This window comes from Pseudomassariella vexata (assembly GCF_002105095.1).
Source record: "Pseudomassariella vexata strain CBS 129021 chromosome Unknown BCR38scaffold_29, whole genome shotgun sequence".
NCBI lineage: Eukaryota > Fungi > Ascomycota > Sordariomycetes > Amphisphaeriales > Pseudomassariaceae > Pseudomassariella > Pseudomassariella vexata.
Window position 1 is genome coordinate 136,473 of NW_024467984.1, and position 17,089 is coordinate 153,561.

Here is a 17,089-nt window from a genome sequence, read left to right on the forward strand (position 1 = left end):
TCATTCGCAATGAGGTTGGATCATCCGATAACAGACTGTAGGGTTCATCCCGAATCGGTCGCGTGGACCCTGCGTGGGTGATGTTTCCACAAAGGTGTGTTCGTGCTTTGGCCAGATGTCTGGTGCAGTAGCAAAGTGGTCCTAATAGATAACACAGGCGAATATCAAGGCAATACCCAATCTTCGTTGGTGCATGTCGACTCCATATCTTCGACAAAAGCATAGACACGATCCATGAGCCAGCCGGAGGTTACTCGCTCGACAGCCGTTTCTGAACGCTCGTGCCCTAGTCTCAAGACGGATGACGTCTTGCAAGTCCGACCGGAGCGCGAGAACTGTACACAATCATCCTCGAGTTCGCAGATTCTGCGGCAATCGTCGAGGGAGTTCGAGAATCCATGGTCATGTTCCGACAGGTTGTCCCAGTCCGCGTGTTCCGGTACAATGCGTGGTAGGATGTACTGCCGGAAGACGTCGGCATGACGCATCAAAACATCGGGATTCTTGAAAGAAGGCACCAACTGTTAAAACCAAAGCCAGTGGGGGAGATGAAACTATATCGGATTAGACGTACCATTCGATTCCATCTCCGCTCAAAGGCGGAGAAATGATCAATATCTGCGGGCGAGAGGTGGTGGTAACTCGCAGCGTTGTGACACCACAACTTCTTGTACATATTCCCAAAGGACGCGTTGAAGTCCATGTTTGACGGCTGTTCGTTGACCAGGTTGGGCCAGGACCAGAACAGGGGCACGCCTGCATCCGCGAGGGCTTTGCCGAGGACACAGTCGCCGGCCCAGTGGGCAGCAGTAAATTCATCGTAGTTTTTGAGGTGTGCCCTGCGATGCTCCACCACTTTGGTCAACGCCGGCTTCGAGATGAAAAAGCCGGCGCCACCATAGGCGAATACTACGTCGCCGATCTGCATCTGCATGCCCAGGTACTGCGGCTTGGATTCATCGAATTCCAGCAGCCACTCGAGGACGTTGCGCCAGAGTACGTACGTATCCGTCTCGACGAAGGCGTACCACTTGGCTTCGGGCCGCAGCTGGAGCGCCTTCTCGGCGAGCGGCAGGAACTTCCACTTGTCGAGTTTCCACCCCGGGCTATCCCGCCCGCTGTTGGTGTTTTTGGCCTGGAGCCACTGGCCTACTTCTTGGGCCGAAAACCCGTCCTTGCCGTGCTGTTGAAGACGGCGGTAGTACTCAAAATCCGGATGCGATGCGACAATATCGGGGTTCACGCCGTCCAGCGCGTCGTGGACCTGATGGCCGGCAATCTGCTCTTTGTAGTCGGAGAAAATATCGTAATGCGGAACACAGCGCAGGGTCGTGCTGAGATGCACGGGGACCTTCTCAAAAGCTTCCGTTGCCCCGGTCTTCAGGACGACGAAGACATCGCTGAGTCCCTCCAGACCCTCGCACGGGTCAGACCCAATCCAGCTGTCCACGTCGTCTTGCTGGAGATAAAAGGTTTGGCGGAGTTGGAGGACCTCGAGGAACAGAATCCAGGCCAACACGAGGCCCAAGATTCGAATGAATGTGCGGCGCCGATGAAAAGACTTGAGAGGGAAAAGAGTGAACATGGTAAAGGCCCTATTAAAACTTAAGGATACCGTGAAAGCACAGCAAAGACATCGACAAAGGAGTGACGTGGGTTTAAAAAGTAAAGATGAAGAGAAATCGGGAGAAGATGTTGGTTGGCTACAAACAGAGGAAAAAGCACAGCGAGAACGTCGCTGACATCTAACGATGATGATGAGTATCCACGGGACCGCAACCACCGGTGACATATGTGCAAGTGCCTGTGCCACTTTTGATTTGATGGATACGCTCTCATTAATGCCGAGACGTAGATCGCGTCGTGTTCTGTAACTCCACTCAGCACGTAACGCCTACCATAGTAACCTTGCCCAGCCGAGTCCCCAGTTCTGCCCTAGTTAGCATGTCTTGGCCAGGGTTTTGGGAATGGGAAGGTTGTTGAGCCAGTCATAAACCGGGAGGGTGGCTGGCCGATCGGGGCCCTCCCGTAATTAGTTGAATTCTGAAACTTGAACATGACTTAGATAAAGTACCAATGTGGTTGCGAATTTCAGTCCAACAAAGTAATCCGCAACCCCTGAGCGTCTGCTTGCACCCATGCAAATCGCTGATTGGTTACGAGCTTACTGGCTCTGCCGTTCCGGGCTATTGGTATTTCAATGTTTCATTTCCTCGCCTGGGTATAAATGGTTCCGAACAACCCGCGTCCCAGGCTGTGTATGTCGGTCTTTTGCTTCACAGGGACTCCAAGAGCAAACCAAGCTTCTTGGCTCGTAATACCAAGAGATTGCGGGTTGTACGCATTATGACGTGTGTCCCTTCTCTCAACAACGGCCCTGTTAGTGTTTGGGGCATGCATGAACATCCAGCTCATTCTGTCATTCCACCTGAAGGGTTCATTTCCAGCAGGCACATCTGCATTTGCGACATCTGCCTCCAGACACCGTTCCTCGAGTTGGCCGACGTAGAGACGATGAAAGCCGGCGTGGTCCTGGGAACCCCCAGGGAGATCAGACTGGCTCGCTTGGTATAGAACATGTGCTCGTCCAGATCCTCGACGTGGGAGCCGTCGGGAAAGAGATGTGTTCCAACAAGCTTTCCCTCGCACAGAAATGGTGTTGTGTACTGAAACCCGGTACAGAAGATGATGTGGCCAACCTCTGCGGCCCCCGTGGCGCCGAGCTGGACTCGTCTCTGCTTGCGGTGAAGGGTCTTAACGGGGCCAACGAGCTCATCGTTTGGAGGCCAGAATGCGCTTTGTGTTGGATGAGACCCATGATTCGCTGGCGACGTTGGCAGCTGCCAAGATATGTCCTATCCACATGCTGAATTACCTTCGTTGACAACGTTTAGTGAGAGCGTTAGCGCATAATTATATGTTCATGGCTTTCGGATCATTTCCCCCTCCTCGAAAATCCTCTGTATTTCTGTAGCTCCTATACATGCGGCGTTTCCTTCCAGTCCATCAGGCGAGGGTAGTCCGGCTCAAAAGGTTTGTCGAAAGTGCCACGCGCAAACCACCACGGCATCAAAATCTTTTAATGTTTCCCCCCTCCTCTGGCTTGAGCTTACTTATCATTACATCCCACTCACATGGCTGTTGATGGCTCAAACCGTACTAGTCAAATGGCTTCCGTGTCGAACTCCACCTCGAGACCCTCGCTGTGATCTCCAAGACACTGCTCAACGTCATCACGTTCTGGAAACAACAAGCCTCCAGCATACGGAAAAGCACAGAGTGCCATCAACTCGCAGGTAAGTTTGGCCTCGAAGCTGCCGTACATGGGCGATGACAGGGGGTCATCGGGATTCGCGGTGAAGTCCCAGACACCACCAGGTCCATCCTGTCGTTCGTAGATTGTGATCTTCAGCCCTTCGGCTTTGGGGCGTCGAATCGCTGTGAGGATACAATCGATCGAGATACTCTTACGCATGGACGCGGGAAAGGAGTTGTCTTGAAGTTTTGAGTTTGCAAGGAGCAAGAATGGGGATCGATCAACTAGGCAATGATTATGGAAAAGCCGAAGTTCTTATGTAGATGCCGTGGATGCATCGGCAGCGATAGGCCTTCACATGGTGGAGAAAACTCAAACTCGACATTGCAGATGCATGGCTGTATAGATCGAGAATCAGCAGTGGCTCCGCAGAAACAGGTAACGGCATTACAGAAACCTCGTGGTTTTCTCAGCACGGATCAGAGGTCTTCCATAGATGTTGAAGGGAAGCTCATTGTTGTACGTCGACACCTTTGAGGCTCTTTGGGTTGGGTGCTACACAACGCTTGCTCGTTATGCATACCGGGGTGGGACAAAACGTGGCATCAAGACTAGGCAAATGAGTATCCAGGTCTTCAATTCTATATCCAGGTAAATCCCAGCACAGAAGACACGTCTGGTAATGAACAATGATCAAATGAGACCAAATGATACCCCACGCAGGCTGTAATGAAATGGATCTACTATTGTTTTGCTGAAAACGGACTCATATCATTTCCTGTCTGAACCTGCCTACCTTCAGATACTTGCTTAATGACAGTTCTCGTCCCCAAACTCCTCGACTATTGGCTTAATCGCTTTCGTAAGTGTTCGCTATTTGCTTGATATAAGGTTTGTAGGTTACGTCAAGGGTAGAGAAGTTTCAAGCTGCAACCTAAAGGTGGTTTCGTGTAGCCCCCATGTTCCTAGGTAGTATGTTCCACTTCCACCGATACTCCAACGACTGAACGGGTATGATACTAGTTTGTTATAGTTGTCCCAGAGCCCATGCAGATGCACGAATACGGGTCTACCTATGGGCAGATTATGCTTCACCTCCGTATGGATGAGTAACAAATATGTCAGTGAATCTGAGTTTTGATCTTTCGAAGAGAAGAAACCAGTTCTATGTAAAAACATTGCAACTGAGCTGGTAACGAGTCGACCGTATAGCTTCTCTCTGCTTTTCAGGAAAATAGGAAGTTCAAAAAATGTTGAATTGACCACGAGGGTTAGCTTGGGGTAAACAAGGATACAACGTACTTGCGTCAGCTACCTGCAAGAATGTCCCTCCAGAGCTGCCCAGCTGCCCCACATCAACTGAAGCTGGCCACATTCTCCCCCACCACAACTTCCATACTCACTGCAATCAACCTCACCTGCATCTTTGGACCACCACCACCTTACACCAAGGACCGAAAGGAAAAGCCCTTGCCCAAGCCAGCCAAGATGTCGCACCCCAGAATAGAAGAAGTGTCCGACAGCGAAGACAGCAACCTGTCCGACCCCTCCGAAGGCGACATCGACGACTTTGCCGAATCCGACATCATGCTACAACGCAGTAGTGCCGCCGCTCCCAAAGCCAGCGCACCTCCCCCTGCCTCTCAACCTCAGCTCTACAACCCCTCCGCTGGCCCCTCCTTTCCCGGCACCTCAGGTGGCCCCATCGCGCCCCAAGACATCGCCAGCTACCAATGCCTGTACCCAATCTACTTCGACGCCTCTCGCACGCGCGCCGAAGGCCGACGCGTCCCGGCCTCCCTAGCCGTGAAAAACCCCCTCGCCCGCGAAATCGCTAACGCCTGCGCCGCGCTACGCATCCAGCCCGTCTTCGAAGCACACAAGCTCCACCCCAAAGACTGGGCGAACCCAGGGCGCGTGCGGGTGCATCTCAAAGACACGTCAGGAAAAAACCCGTACATCGGGCAAATCAAGAACAAGCACCATTTATACATCTTGGTCGCGAAACACTTGAAAGAGAACCCGACGACGGAGCACAGCGATGCGTTGAGAAGAGTTAGGATCCCGGGACTGCCTACCCCGGAACCGGGGGAGAGCTGGCCAAGACCGGCGGTGCCGCGGGGATGGAAGATTAATGAGTTGTTGCCGGCGTATAGCGCGGCTATGACGGGGGGTGGGGTTAGTGAGAATGCGTTGAAGGACATCATGAAGGAGATGGGAGGTGCGCCTGGGGGTGGGGGAGGGGCGCCCGGGGCGGATATGATGAGCATGTTGCAGGCGATGGGTGGGATGCCTGGTATGGGGGGGCCGAGTGGGGGGGAATGCCTGGCTTGGGTGGAGGTGTGGCAGATGGTAGTGAGGGAGGAGGTGGTGGGAAGAAGAACAAAAAGGGCAAGGGCAAGGCCTGAGCGAAGGAAGTATAGCAGAACAAGTGGGCTTGCTTTCGCTGCGTTGGAGGGAAGCAAATTCTGCACGTGTCTGTCGATGGATGATGGTATAGGGGTTATGATACCATAACCTTCGGAAACGAGGTCAAGATAACGCTCCTAGAAAACAATCAATCCAGACCGCATAAAAAGAATTGGTGTTTGCTTTTCTACAAGGCTACTTGGAGCTGATGTTACAACAAAAAGGGTATCGATATCTGTCTCTTCCACACGCATGCACGGCCTTGGACGTGTGTGGTATTACACTTCTGTCATACCGTAGCAAGTCGTCCCTGCAACCCCTCCCATTCCCTCGATCCTACAATCTGCACATCGCTGCCCCCGGGGACGACCTTGCCGTCCATGTCTGGCAGTCTGATACGTAACTTCGCGGCAGCTTTCCTCATCTCTTCGTTTTGGTACTCAGGTCTCCGCCCGCTCTGCGCATTAAGCACCACCTGCGCCTTCTGCAAAACCGAGTTGTGCCAACTCTTCCATGTGGCAAAGTCCTCGGCCTGCTTCGCGGCATGGTACTGAGGTGTGATCTTCGCCGGACGCCACGCCATTTTGTCTTCGGGCAGAGCCTTTAGGTCGTACACCTTGGCCGAGATGGCCATCTTGAGCAGCTCGCCCAGTGCGTCCTTGCCTTCAGCCACCACGAGAGCCTTGCGCTGTTCGGTGACGGGGGCCGGTTTCTTGAGTGGCTCAGCAAGCCAGTCGAACTTGTGTTGCTCCGTCAATCTCGCCCGGCGGTTGTCCTCTCTCAGGTACCGCACGGCGGCTTGCAGGCTCGCAATGTCGTTCTTGAGAGCGTCCATCTCGCGAGCTGTAGCAACGGCACGTTCTTGTCCCGCCTTGGCACCGGCGGTGCCGGCAGCATTGCCAAACGCTTGATTGTCGCCCGCCAGCTTCTTCCACTTGTCGCGGTCGGTCTCGAGCGTCTTCAGCTCGCGATCCTGCTTGTCAATGTCCTCCTTGTGTTGAGCCACAATGCTCTGGGCCTCGGCGATCTGGGCCTCCAGGCTTGTGATGAGCGAGGCTTTGGCACTGGCGTCCTTCATACGGGCCTCGAGTGTCTCGATGCGAAGGGTAGCCGTGCTAAGACTGTCCTCGCGCACGGCAATCTCACGACGGGCTTCGCTGTAGTGTTCCTTCAGCAGACGCAGCTCCTCTTCAGCATCAACTGGCACGACCTTGATGGCCTTGAGCTCCTCGGCGCGGAGCCTCCACGGCGCTTCGCTGCGCTCGAATTCTTGTGTCTGGGAAAGATCTGCGCAGACGGCGGCGAGATCGGCAATCTGGCCAGTGAGTACACGTAGCTTTGATAGGTACGTGGAGAATAAGTCGGTCTCGCTCGAAGAGAAAGAAGTCATAGCCGTATTTCTCACAGTGCTTTGCACATCGGAATACGTGATCGCTTCGGCACGGCCTTCTTCAGACGTGAGAGCGTGTAAATCAATGCCGATCTTGCGGGACATGTCTGCGAGGTCCAGGGACGCAGCCTCGCACTGCTCAAAGACTTCTCCAGTCTCAGGCATGAGACACAGAGATCTCGCCTTCAGCTCCTCCAACGACCGTACAGCCTTGCCGACAATGACCTTGGCACTGCGAGTCTGACTGATGACGGCATCCGACTTCTTGGAAAAATGGTCTGCCAGCTCGCCGTCTTCGTCGCTGACTGGCACGGCGCGAGTAACCAAGTCTTTGATGACGCCGAATGTGGTCGCCGCCGATTCGAGGTGGCTTTGCATCAGAAGTGTCTTCATCTGGACGTTGTCGGCGAAGCTTTCCAAACCATCCGAGATGTGGACTTCTCCAAGATGTGACATCAGAGCGATAGTACGCGACAGCTCGGCCGCACATTGCTTCTCCTTCAGCTCATCACGTCTCAGCCCATCTATCCAGCCATTGAGCGCTCTCTCCACTGGCTCCAGCTCAAACAGTGCACCATCGTACTTCGCAAATTCATCCAACGAACAGTGGCTGATGACATTGACGAACCGGTCACACATGGACGATACCCAGGTCAGCTTGTCCATAGCATCGCATCCGGCAATTGTGTCGTCCTCGTGACCGGGATGGGAATGTTTGGCGACACGCTCCTTGATGAACCCGTGGAGAAGGTTGGCCTTGAACGCAAGTCGGCCAAATCGCAGCAAAGCGAGCACCGAGTTCTTGTCGGTTTCATACGTCTCTGGCAAGAAAAGCTTGACGATCTTGAGATGCTGTTGCGCCTCTGCGGCGTCCATCTTCTGAAGCTCCAACTCAATTGTCTTGACCTGGGTCTTGGCAGCCGACAATTGGAGCTTGAGGTTCAAGTCCATCATGGCTCTGGACTTGCTGTTGAGTTGCTCGGATTCGGCCTCATTGACGGCGTGTGATGACCGCATGTCTTCCAGATCCGTCTGCAAATTCACGAGGAGCGCTCCGAACCGGGACAGATCATACTCTCGATCCTCGATGATCTTCTCCCGCTCCCGAGCCTTTCGATGTAGCTCGGCAATGATACCGTCCTTGTGATCGATTTCATCCTGCATCTCCCTCTCATTTTGATCACGGTTAATCTCGATTTCATCGTTGATATCCCTGAGAGCTTCGAGATCGGCGATGGCTGCCTTGAGCTCCTTGATGTGCTCCTCATGGTTCATCTTCTCTTCCGAAAGCTGCTCAATCATCTCCTCAGAGCCCAGAGCATTGTTAAGCTGTTCCCTCAGATCCTCAATCTGCAACTCTCCCTGAATCACCTTCTCCTTGGATATTTGGAACTCCTCCTTGATTGCGTCGAAAGCTTCCAGGTCCTTTTGCAAAGTCTTGATCTGGGCCTTCGCGTCCTCGTCTTGTTCTCGCGATATATCTCGGAGCCTGATAAGCGCCTCGCGCAACCGCTCATTATTCCTCTCCAGCTGGATCCAATTCGTGTTGGCGAGATCTTCGGCGGTCATACCCTTTTCATACTCGGCATTCTCTTCACGTAGGACCTCGACTTCCAGCTCCAGCTCCTCTGTCTTCTCCTTGAGCGCATCTAGCTCGACTTTCAAGACCTCGGCGGTTTCCTCGGCCATCTCTCGGTCCAAAGTCGCCAGTTCCATTATAGAGTCATGCTCAGCTTGCAGAGCTTCAATGCTCTCGAGCCTATCCTCAGCCTCTTTGACCTGTTTCCGAAGATTAAGATTTTCCTCTTTCGTGTCCTGAAACTTCTGCTCAATTTTCTTGTTGATAAGCTCGAATTTTTCCTTTTGCTCTTGTGTTTTCTCCAGCTCCTTCATCCTTTCCCGGTCCTCCAGCCTCTTCCGTTCGAGTACCTTCAACTTCGCCTTTAAGTCTTCATTTTCCCTACCGAGGGCGTTATTAGCTGCCGGTCTAGTAGTGCCTAAAGAAACCCGAGTTGATGCAGCACCCGCTCGAACTGTTGTGGGACTTGGGTTGGGTTTGGCGCCGGATGTGAGCTTCTCCAGGGCATTGGTTCGGGAGCGAACTGGGCTGGTAACTTGCTCGTCGTCGCTTTTGACGGGCGAGGCAATCTCCGACCTGTTCCTGGATCCAAACCCAGCTTCATTGCCCGACAACGAATCCCCTGACATAACCCTGCCACCTGTGCGAGTAAAACCGCCTCGACCTGTCGTGGACAAGCGTCCACTGAGTGGCCTCGAAGCTCCAGCACTTCTAGTCGCAGAACTCGACGATGTGGATGTGGTTCTTTGAACTCCCCGAGATGCTGAAGGCAGAGCTGGTGGTCCCATGGACGTCCTCTGTGTGCCACTAAACGAAGGTCTTCCTCCTCTGGCCCTAGTGTTGGCCGGCGTGCCCGTTCGAGAGTTAGATGCGCTCGATGCAGCGGTTGAACCGAGTTGTTTTACCGGTGACTTGTTGGGTGACTGAAACCCCAGGTCAGTTGGTTGTTGTATAGACAAACTGAAAAAGATCAACGCACCCTCGGTATACTCATGCTTGCCGGCCGGGAAACCCTAGGTCCCGGACTGGGACTAGCAGTATTCAAACTCATGCGCTTGCTCATTGACGGATCGCTCGTGGAATTAGACCGCGAATTAGACCGCCCGGAGCCTGGCACATTGACGCTGCTGGGCCTCCTCCTAGGGGGCGCCGCAGATCTCGGAGCGGCTTGAAGGACAGTGACGGCGAGCGGGCGCACGAACATGCCCTTCCGCATAGCGCAGTCGAAGTAGCGTTCCCCTTGAACAGAGCCATCATTCTTGCCATTTTCCTCGTCAAGCTCAACGCCGACCCAGTCGCCGGCGGCGAAGTTGGTGCGCCCGACAAAGCGGACGACGCCCTTCTGCCCGTCGCTGAGCTCGACCGGCTGCCCAACTGCGATCTCCGACATTATGGGCAGGAGACCCGGGTCATTTAATTCATTATGGGCCGCGGTCGGATATGTCTATTTGTGGTGTGTCGTGTTGAGAGACTGTAATTGATGTCGTCGTGGCCGTCGTGGAAAGCTGTAATGTTGTCGCCGTCAACCGGATTGGGCTAAACGCGTCTTTGTGGACTGTCAGGGGTAGTGGACGCGGGTGGCCCCAGAAATCAGAGGTAACGTAAGGCCCAAGCTTACACAGTATATAGTGTAAACTATCCTGGTCACAAACTGTGTGCACCCACCGGGGTAGCACATGAACGGCCGCATGACGTCTATTAACCGCCAACAACCAATATTTCAGTCACCTGTGCAACAAAATGGGAAGCCGCACTTGGTATTTACATTCGTCGCTCTAACAACCAAGCGAGTGCTTGTATTCCATGGGAAGCGAATCCGCAACCGAGAACCAGCATTCCAGCAAGCCAGCCCGCCAGTCTCGCGCCCAACCGGCGGGTCTCACTACACGATACGCGCAGCCGAGGAGCACTGACTTAGACGACATCATGTCAAAAAGAAAATATCAAGTGTGTCGTATGTGTGCGTGCGTTATAACTTAGCCTGGATGGTGAAAGACAAGTAGGTCCCTGGACTTTGGCTGTCAATACTATCAACGCCGTCAAGTCTCGTCATCCCTTACATACAAGCTCCGGTTTTTGGCGTCTGAGTTGGGAGTTACAGCACTCTGTTTTCTTTTCAGTCAATCGTATCCATCCATCCGTCCCATGTTTCAATCTTCCACGGCCCTCTGTCTCACCTCCAATCCCTCCCCTACCAAGCCAGATCTCACATCAACCAGCAATCACTCTTCTTCCCATCCCCCAACCTTTTGTTCAAACTCCCACTCCTCATCCACTCCATAATCTCAAACCCCAACCTCCGCTCAAGCTTCTCGTCAACCCCGCGTCCCTCAACAAGCCGCAGGATGACGACGTGCCGGTTAGCAAACTCAACGCAGTTATTGTCCATGATCTCGTCCTCGCTCGCCTTCGTGACGTAGATGGTCAGGTCCGCACCCACAATGCCCCGCCACAGTGTCGCCACCCACCGCCAGTGGTCCTCACGGCTGTACGTGTCATTAATAGGCACCGCCGCCGCGTACTTGTCGCTGATGCTTAGACTGTAGCCCGTTGAGAGCACCGCCACGGGCAGTTGTTTTTGTTTTTGTATTTGTTGGGGGTTGTTGTTGATGTGAAGTGGGAAAGGAAGGACTTGGCTTAGATTTAGGTCCTGATCTGCGCTGGGCTCTTTACTGCTGCTGTCACTGCTGTTCTTCGGGGAATTAGGAGAAGCAGGGTGGTGGGTAATGTAGTTGATCAGGTCTTCGGATGTGCGGTGCCAATTCACCATCTTGGCCACGTAGTTGGCCAGTGGACTGGCTAACTTGTCTGTTGGCTTCTTCGTGGCATTTCCATTTGTGGGTGCGTTACTGGTCTCGTCGTCCTCCGCTTCAATGACGGTCGGTTGGTCATCCTCGGACCAGATCTTCACAGCGCATTCTCCCGAGATGGACAGTGCCTTCTCAACCACGGCAGTAACCTCTTTCAAGACGGCAGGATTGACGCCTTCGACTGCGATGATGATTCCTCGGGCCTCAAATACTTCAGCACTAGGACTAGAGGGCTTAGGAGGGTCTCTGTGGATGGCACGCAGCATGTCAAGCTTATACATGAATTGCGGGTATCTTTGACATATCTGTTGTCTGAAGACGGGCGGTCCAGCACTGGCATTCGTGATGCCCAAACCTGTGCCCGCATATGTCGTATTTGGAGGAGGAGCTGCTGGCGCCTGGCTGTTGCTAGCCTCTGAATTCGCGGTGGGTGAGTTGGGCATCTGCGTTTGCAGCGGTGGTAGACGAAGCGATTCTCTATCATCAAAGCCGCACTCAGGCCGAGGGGCCACCGGTGTTGGTTGATACGAAACAGACGGCCGATGCTGGGGCTGGGACTGAGGATGGGGATGGGGTGGGGGAGGGGGTGGAGGTTGCATTCCCGAAGCGGTACGTTGGCGGAACTGCTGCATTCCTGGTCTGGGCAAAGGACTAGTCGAAACGTGAGGTCCGCTTATGGATGGCCGTTGTAATCGAGGGTCGCTGCCTTGAATATGGTAAGGGAGATATCCCATTTGCGGCGAGCCGGGCATGTAGCCGTTGGCGCCGTTAAAACGCCGACATTTGGCATCGTGTATTGCTGTGGGCGACATGCCAGACTCTTCATCGAAGCCTCGAAGATGAGGCTGTGTATATCTGCGGCCATGGCTGTCTGCCGACATCATGCTGGCCGTCGAGCCACGGCGCATGTGGTCCGGCTCGATGACACGCGAATTGGCATTCATGTATGAAGGCATACTCAGTTTCGAAGACGAAGGTGACGCAGCCATGAAAGGTGTCGAGGGCGTTCGAGGTGTTGCAATTGATCTTCCACCACACTTGGGACAATGACCGGGGTCGTCTCCGTTGGTCGACGTCGGTTTGCCTGGGGCTCCCTTCCCGCCACGTCGGGGCTGGTATCTATAATCGGGATATTGGCGTTGGTGTCTGAGTTTCTCCTCTTCGGCCAGTCTCTTCCAGCTGTTTTTCATCTCCTCGGGCTGCTCTCGCCACTGTTCGCCGATGAGCTTGGAGATCTCCGGGTTGGCGAGTCCTGGATTCTGGGCGGCCACTTGGGCCTGGTAATGCTGTCGATAAAGGATGAATGCTGCATCAAAGGGCGATTCAAGGTCAGCTTCTGACAGTGATATATGCGCATAAGGGATACCTCATCTCCCTTTGACAACCTACCGTCTTTGGTGCTGGCAGCCAAAGAAACGGGGTCCGAGTTTATCGTCTCAGCATGCAGATGTCCCCCTAAGGCCATCTCCACCGAGGGGGAAGGGAACCAAAATAACCTTCTGAGGGAAGACGAGAAAAATGCATACCGTTGCGAGGTCTTGGGACTTTAGGCGCCTTGGTGCAGAGGCATATCAGTTCTCGTGGGCTATCGGTTGGGAGTGTCCTCAATTTCGAGTTGCTCGGGGTGTAGAGACTGAGCTCATCATACCGCGGATGCCTGTTTGCCTCGTTGATGTCAATGGAATCCGCTCGTTTTCTTTTAAGCCTGGCATCGGGTGGCACAGGGCCCTGGTGGTGGAGGTGGTTCATGGGACTTGGTCTGGCTACTTCTTCATCGTAAGATCTTATTGCTATCACAGGCTGGCTCATGGGTCTTGTAAGTGGCGCTGTGTGTGGTTGTGGGTGTGTATGTGGAAAGGAGGATGGGTTGTAACAGTGCTGCTGCTGCCGCGGTGAGTTGCTGCTGGCAATGTCCGTCATGCTGAATGATGGAGCTGGCAAACGCACGAGAGCCGATGGGATAGGCGGAATCAGTCCACACAAAGTCTCAGGGGCCTGGCATCTGGAGAGGCCTGGGACGGGGACGATGGGATAATCTTGAGAGCAGAGACACAGACAATAATAAATGATGGACCATGAGCTTGTTGGGATTGTCTCTTTGTCATGTATTATTCTCATTCATGGGCAACTAGACAATGATCTTGGCCGGTCAATGACCTTATGCTGAAAATTGGTGTTGGCCTTTATGGGGTAGTGGTAGGGGCGCCCCCCGTGGTAGACCTCTGGGATGTCTCGGGAATATACTGAGGCCCAAGCTGTTGCGGATGAGACTTTCTTTGTTCAGCGTTTGCACAACGTTTCCGTTCGCAGTCTTCAACAAAATGACAAGTAAACAAAGTCCAAGCTCTCACAGCGGCCAACTTGGTTCAGTAAAGGGGATGTAGAACTCGCTGTGGGCCAAAAAGGCCTGAGGAATGCTAAACCCCCAGGAATGACCGCCGGTATGCTCTCTCTCGCGCTCTCGCTTGTTGCTGGCAACCAGCCCGGTATCAGCCGAAATTGGCTTAGCTACCCTCCACGTGTCCTCACATTTTCATTGTTCTGACCAAGGAAGTTGTCGTTTTGAATGTCTTTTTTGACACGCAACCAACCAACCAAGTTGCGTCCTGCTGGCGACCACCAGGACATGGGACGCCAAACACCAGCCAAAACTCCCGCCAGCCAATCCCTTTTTTACACAATAATGTAGTAGCCTTGTGTGATTAATAAATACGACGACTCCCGTCCGTTGTCTCAGGCTATCCGTCTAACATCTAAGCATCATGAAATGTAGCCCCGGCCTGTCTCACCGCTCAACAAGTTGGCGCTGCGACGCGCATCAAGGAAGAGCTCTTCGCACTCGGCAACATCCTTGATGTCGATTTGACTGCGACCGTTGACTCGAGCAAGAATGCTGTGTTTCGTTGTGTTAGTCCACTTATAACAGAAGAGTTTGAGGGGGGATAAGATTGGTAGTATATACCTTGCTGGGGTGAGCAGTTGGAGGCAGTATCGGAGGCTGATCCGAACCCCATGCTCGGAAATCTTGTCGACAGCGCCATCGGTAATGGCGACACCCTCCGTGGTTGCTCGGATGCGCACAATACGTTTGATTTCATCGGCGTCGTACGGGGTGGTGGGGATGATGAGCAAGCGGGCCAGAAAGTCCGGAGGAATGCCGTGCGCAGCAACAACACCATCCGTGCCGCGAATGGAGCACATGCCTCGATTCGATGCAAGGACCACGATGGGAGAGATGGATGACTCCAATGCGCGGTTCAGATATGTAAAGCACTCGATATCAAGCATATGCGCCTATCATTGTTAGCCGTCTCGCCAATGAATCGGGGGTTGGTGGGGTTGTTACCTCGTCAATGAACAGCACGCCGGGAACAAGCTCGGCGACGCCTTGGTCAATGTACTTGCTGACAACCTTGTTGATCTCGCCACGCAGCTTCTCGGTGATTTCCGTCATCTTCGGCTTCATCAGCTGGCCCATCATACTCATGATGTCCTGACCTCCTTGCGGCCGAGCGTTGGCCACATCCAGGTCGTGCAGTGTGACGTCTTGTACGATCTCCTTCTTCTTGTGCACCTCACCCTTGGGGATAGGCACGTACTCCTCCGCCTCGAGATCGAACTCAGTGGCATAAGCATCTGACCGTCCTACACGCTTGCAAGCACCAGTGTTGGCTTCAATGTATACAACGTCGCCAACAGTGACTCTCTCCTTCTGGATGGCTTCGTATATGCTAGGATCTAGCCGAAGCTTCTTCTGGCCCTTCGCGCTCTTTAATCCGATCAACAGCGTGCTGATTGTCTTGCCGTACCCACCAAGCGGGTTCTCAGCCTCCTCGGGCGTGAGCTCTGTGACTTCTCCTTCGTAAACCTCTTTCGTCTCACGAACTTTGAGGCCGATGGCTCTCCGGAAGTTCTCCATCAAGACTTCAGTCTTCTTCACCTCAGTTGAGTAGATTTCGCTGCCGACGATGGGGCAGAAGGGTATTTTCGTTCCGAGTTCGTGACTGAGGGCTAGTGCGAGAGCTGTCTTGCCAGTACCGGGCCCTCCCGCCAAAAGCACGCCGCGACCTGCCATCTTTTGGGCCCGGATGAGGTCTACAACAACACCAGCAGCCTATTTTTGGTGCATCACCGTCAGCACCTTCTTCAAAGGAGACCTTTGCATCGCCATAGGAGAGCTTACTTCTCGCGCCGCAACTTGACCGACGAAACCGCCGGCTTGTCTTTCGGCAGTGTCATCGGATTTTAACCCCAGCCCCTTGATGTGGGTGTGGACCGCTGTGCGATTCTCGCGATTGTTTCCCTTGACCTCACTGATTTGAACCATCTTGACGGAGTCGGGTCTCGAGACTGTCGGCAAAAGTTGGTTGGTCTGCGATCACAAGCTCAAAGGGAATAAGGGTGACCGACTTCGTGTTAGTTTCGAATTTTATGGGTGATTTGGAAAATCGTGGTGGTCGCCTATGAACAAACCAAGCTTGAAGAAGGCTGTCGTACAAATTCGGAAATTCGATGACAGGGAGCTCTCGCGAACTTTTGATGCGATTGGCAATCTAGACGCGCCTAAGCCTCGAACGCTGATAGAGCTCAACTGCGCCACAAATTCAAGCCCCAATGATCTGCGCCCAAATTGAATGGATTCCGCTGCAATTTAACAAGTTCAGACTTGGAAAAGACGAAAACAAGATGGCTAAATGGGAACATGGCGAAAGTATATTGGAGCAGAATAAGCTACATCAATTATTGTTCCATATGTTATTCTACGAAATCACAGTGAAATAAATAGCCCTTTCACTAGAAGTATCTTATGTACAAGTACCTGGAGCCCCAAAGTGTTCTATTAGCTCTGCAAAGAACTCCAAATTCAAACTGATGCCTCCACGGAATCCCCAGAAAAGCCTTGTTGGGGGTGAGCGATCGCTACCATACTCTATCGGTCACAGGACGAAATACTACACAGAATCCTGCCTTCTGTCAAAAAGGGCAGTTGCAACTCGGGGACCAAGGCAAATATATAATTGTAGCTGTATCCCGCCATCACTTCGAGTGAATCGAAACAGCCATATCAATTGCACTAGCTCCAGCTCGCAACATGATTATCAATATATACACTCATATCAACAAGGAGTCAATTTAATACGTTTAATGGCCCTGTTGGCTCTTGTTAGCATTATTTACATGATCTATCAGGAACCATAAGCTGGATAATACTGACCTGCTGGTCCATAACATGGAACACATACTTAAGCACATGAATAGTGCTGGCGTAAAACTTACATAGATTTTATCTGTCACTCCTGAAGCAATCGTTGCGGGCTCAAAATAACGTGTGCCGCGTTTGAGATAATCTTCCATGCTATCAATTTCCCCTGAAGGGCTCTCCGAATTGTTCAACATTCACCAAAGCGGTTGTTCTACGAGGGGTTGAGCTCACCATTTGCAGTACGTTCGAGGGACACGGAAAGCTATTCCTGAGAACTCCCAAGTTTTGGTCTCGATAATGCTATTGACCCTCCTAAGTAGTTCTGGGACGGGATTTGTAAACCAAATTGAACTGTCCATACGGCGCAGTACGAAAGGTCTAGAAATGGGTTGCCAGACTATTTGGTGCAGATTGGGTTCCATTTGTCGCCCGCTGCTGGTAG

General features: G+C 52.9%; 6 protein-coding genes across 6 annotated transcripts; 1 reads left to right on the forward strand and 5 right to left on the reverse strand.

Annotated features, from left to right (window-relative positions):
- Positions 1 to 164: 164 nt before the first annotated feature.
- On the reverse strand, positions 165 to 1,585 carry BCR38DRAFT_357312 (uncharacterized protein; the record flags this gene model as incomplete). The annotated part of the gene is made up of 2 exons (XM_040857095.1): positions 165 to 503; positions 575 to 1,585. The coding sequence occupies 2 exons, from the start codon at positions 1,583 to 1,585 to the stop codon at positions 165 to 167; spliced, it is 1,350 nt and encodes a 449-aa protein (XP_040709474.1).
- Positions 1,586 to 2,411: 826 nt separating this feature from the next.
- BCR38DRAFT_491258 (uncharacterized protein) lies at positions 2,412 to 3,475 on the reverse strand (the record flags this gene model as incomplete). The annotated part of the gene is made up of 2 exons (XM_040864637.1): positions 2,412 to 2,796; positions 3,186 to 3,475. 2 exons carry the CDS (start codon positions 3,473 to 3,475, stop codon positions 2,412 to 2,414), a joined length of 675 nt encoding a protein of 224 aa, XP_040709475.1.
- Positions 3,476 to 4,579: 1,104 nt separating this feature from the next.
- On the forward strand, positions 4,580 to 5,664 carry BCR38DRAFT_491259 (signal recognition particle, SRP19 subunit; the record flags this gene model as incomplete). Its single annotated transcript, XM_040864638.1, has 2 exons — positions 4,580 to 5,477; positions 5,534 to 5,664. 2 exons carry the CDS (start codon positions 4,580 to 4,582, stop codon positions 5,662 to 5,664), a joined length of 1,029 nt encoding a protein of 342 aa, XP_040709476.1.
- A 290-nt stretch (positions 5,665 to 5,954) lies between these two features.
- BCR38DRAFT_491260 (CAP-Gly domain-containing protein) lies at positions 5,955 to 10,024 on the reverse strand (the record flags this gene model as incomplete). The annotated part of the gene is made up of 2 exons (XM_040864639.1): positions 5,955 to 9,557; positions 9,614 to 10,024. 2 exons carry the CDS (start codon positions 10,022 to 10,024, stop codon positions 5,955 to 5,957), a joined length of 4,014 nt encoding a protein of 1,337 aa, XP_040709477.1.
- Positions 10,025 to 10,840: 816 nt separating this feature from the next.
- BCR38DRAFT_357179 (uncharacterized protein) lies at positions 10,841 to 13,193 on the reverse strand (the record flags this gene model as incomplete). Its single annotated transcript, XM_040857084.1, has 3 exons — positions 10,841 to 11,921; positions 11,973 to 12,750; positions 12,971 to 13,193. The coding sequence occupies 3 exons, from the start codon at positions 13,191 to 13,193 to the stop codon at positions 10,841 to 10,843; spliced, it is 2,082 nt and encodes a 693-aa protein (XP_040709478.1).
- A 690-nt stretch (positions 13,194 to 13,883) lies between these two features.
- Positions 13,884 to 15,970, reverse strand: BCR38DRAFT_127580 (TIP49 C-terminus-domain-containing protein). The gene is made up of 4 exons (XM_040853530.1): positions 15,628 to 15,970; positions 14,791 to 15,558; positions 14,407 to 14,738; positions 13,884 to 14,337 (listed from the first exon to the last, which is right to left on the reverse strand). Exons 1-4 carry the CDS (start codon positions 15,769 to 15,771, stop codon positions 14,205 to 14,207), a joined length of 1,377 nt encoding a protein of 458 aa, XP_040709479.1. The 5' UTR covers positions 15,772 to 15,970; the 3' UTR covers positions 13,884 to 14,204.
- Between the last annotated feature and the right edge of the window lie 1,119 nt (positions 15,971 to 17,089).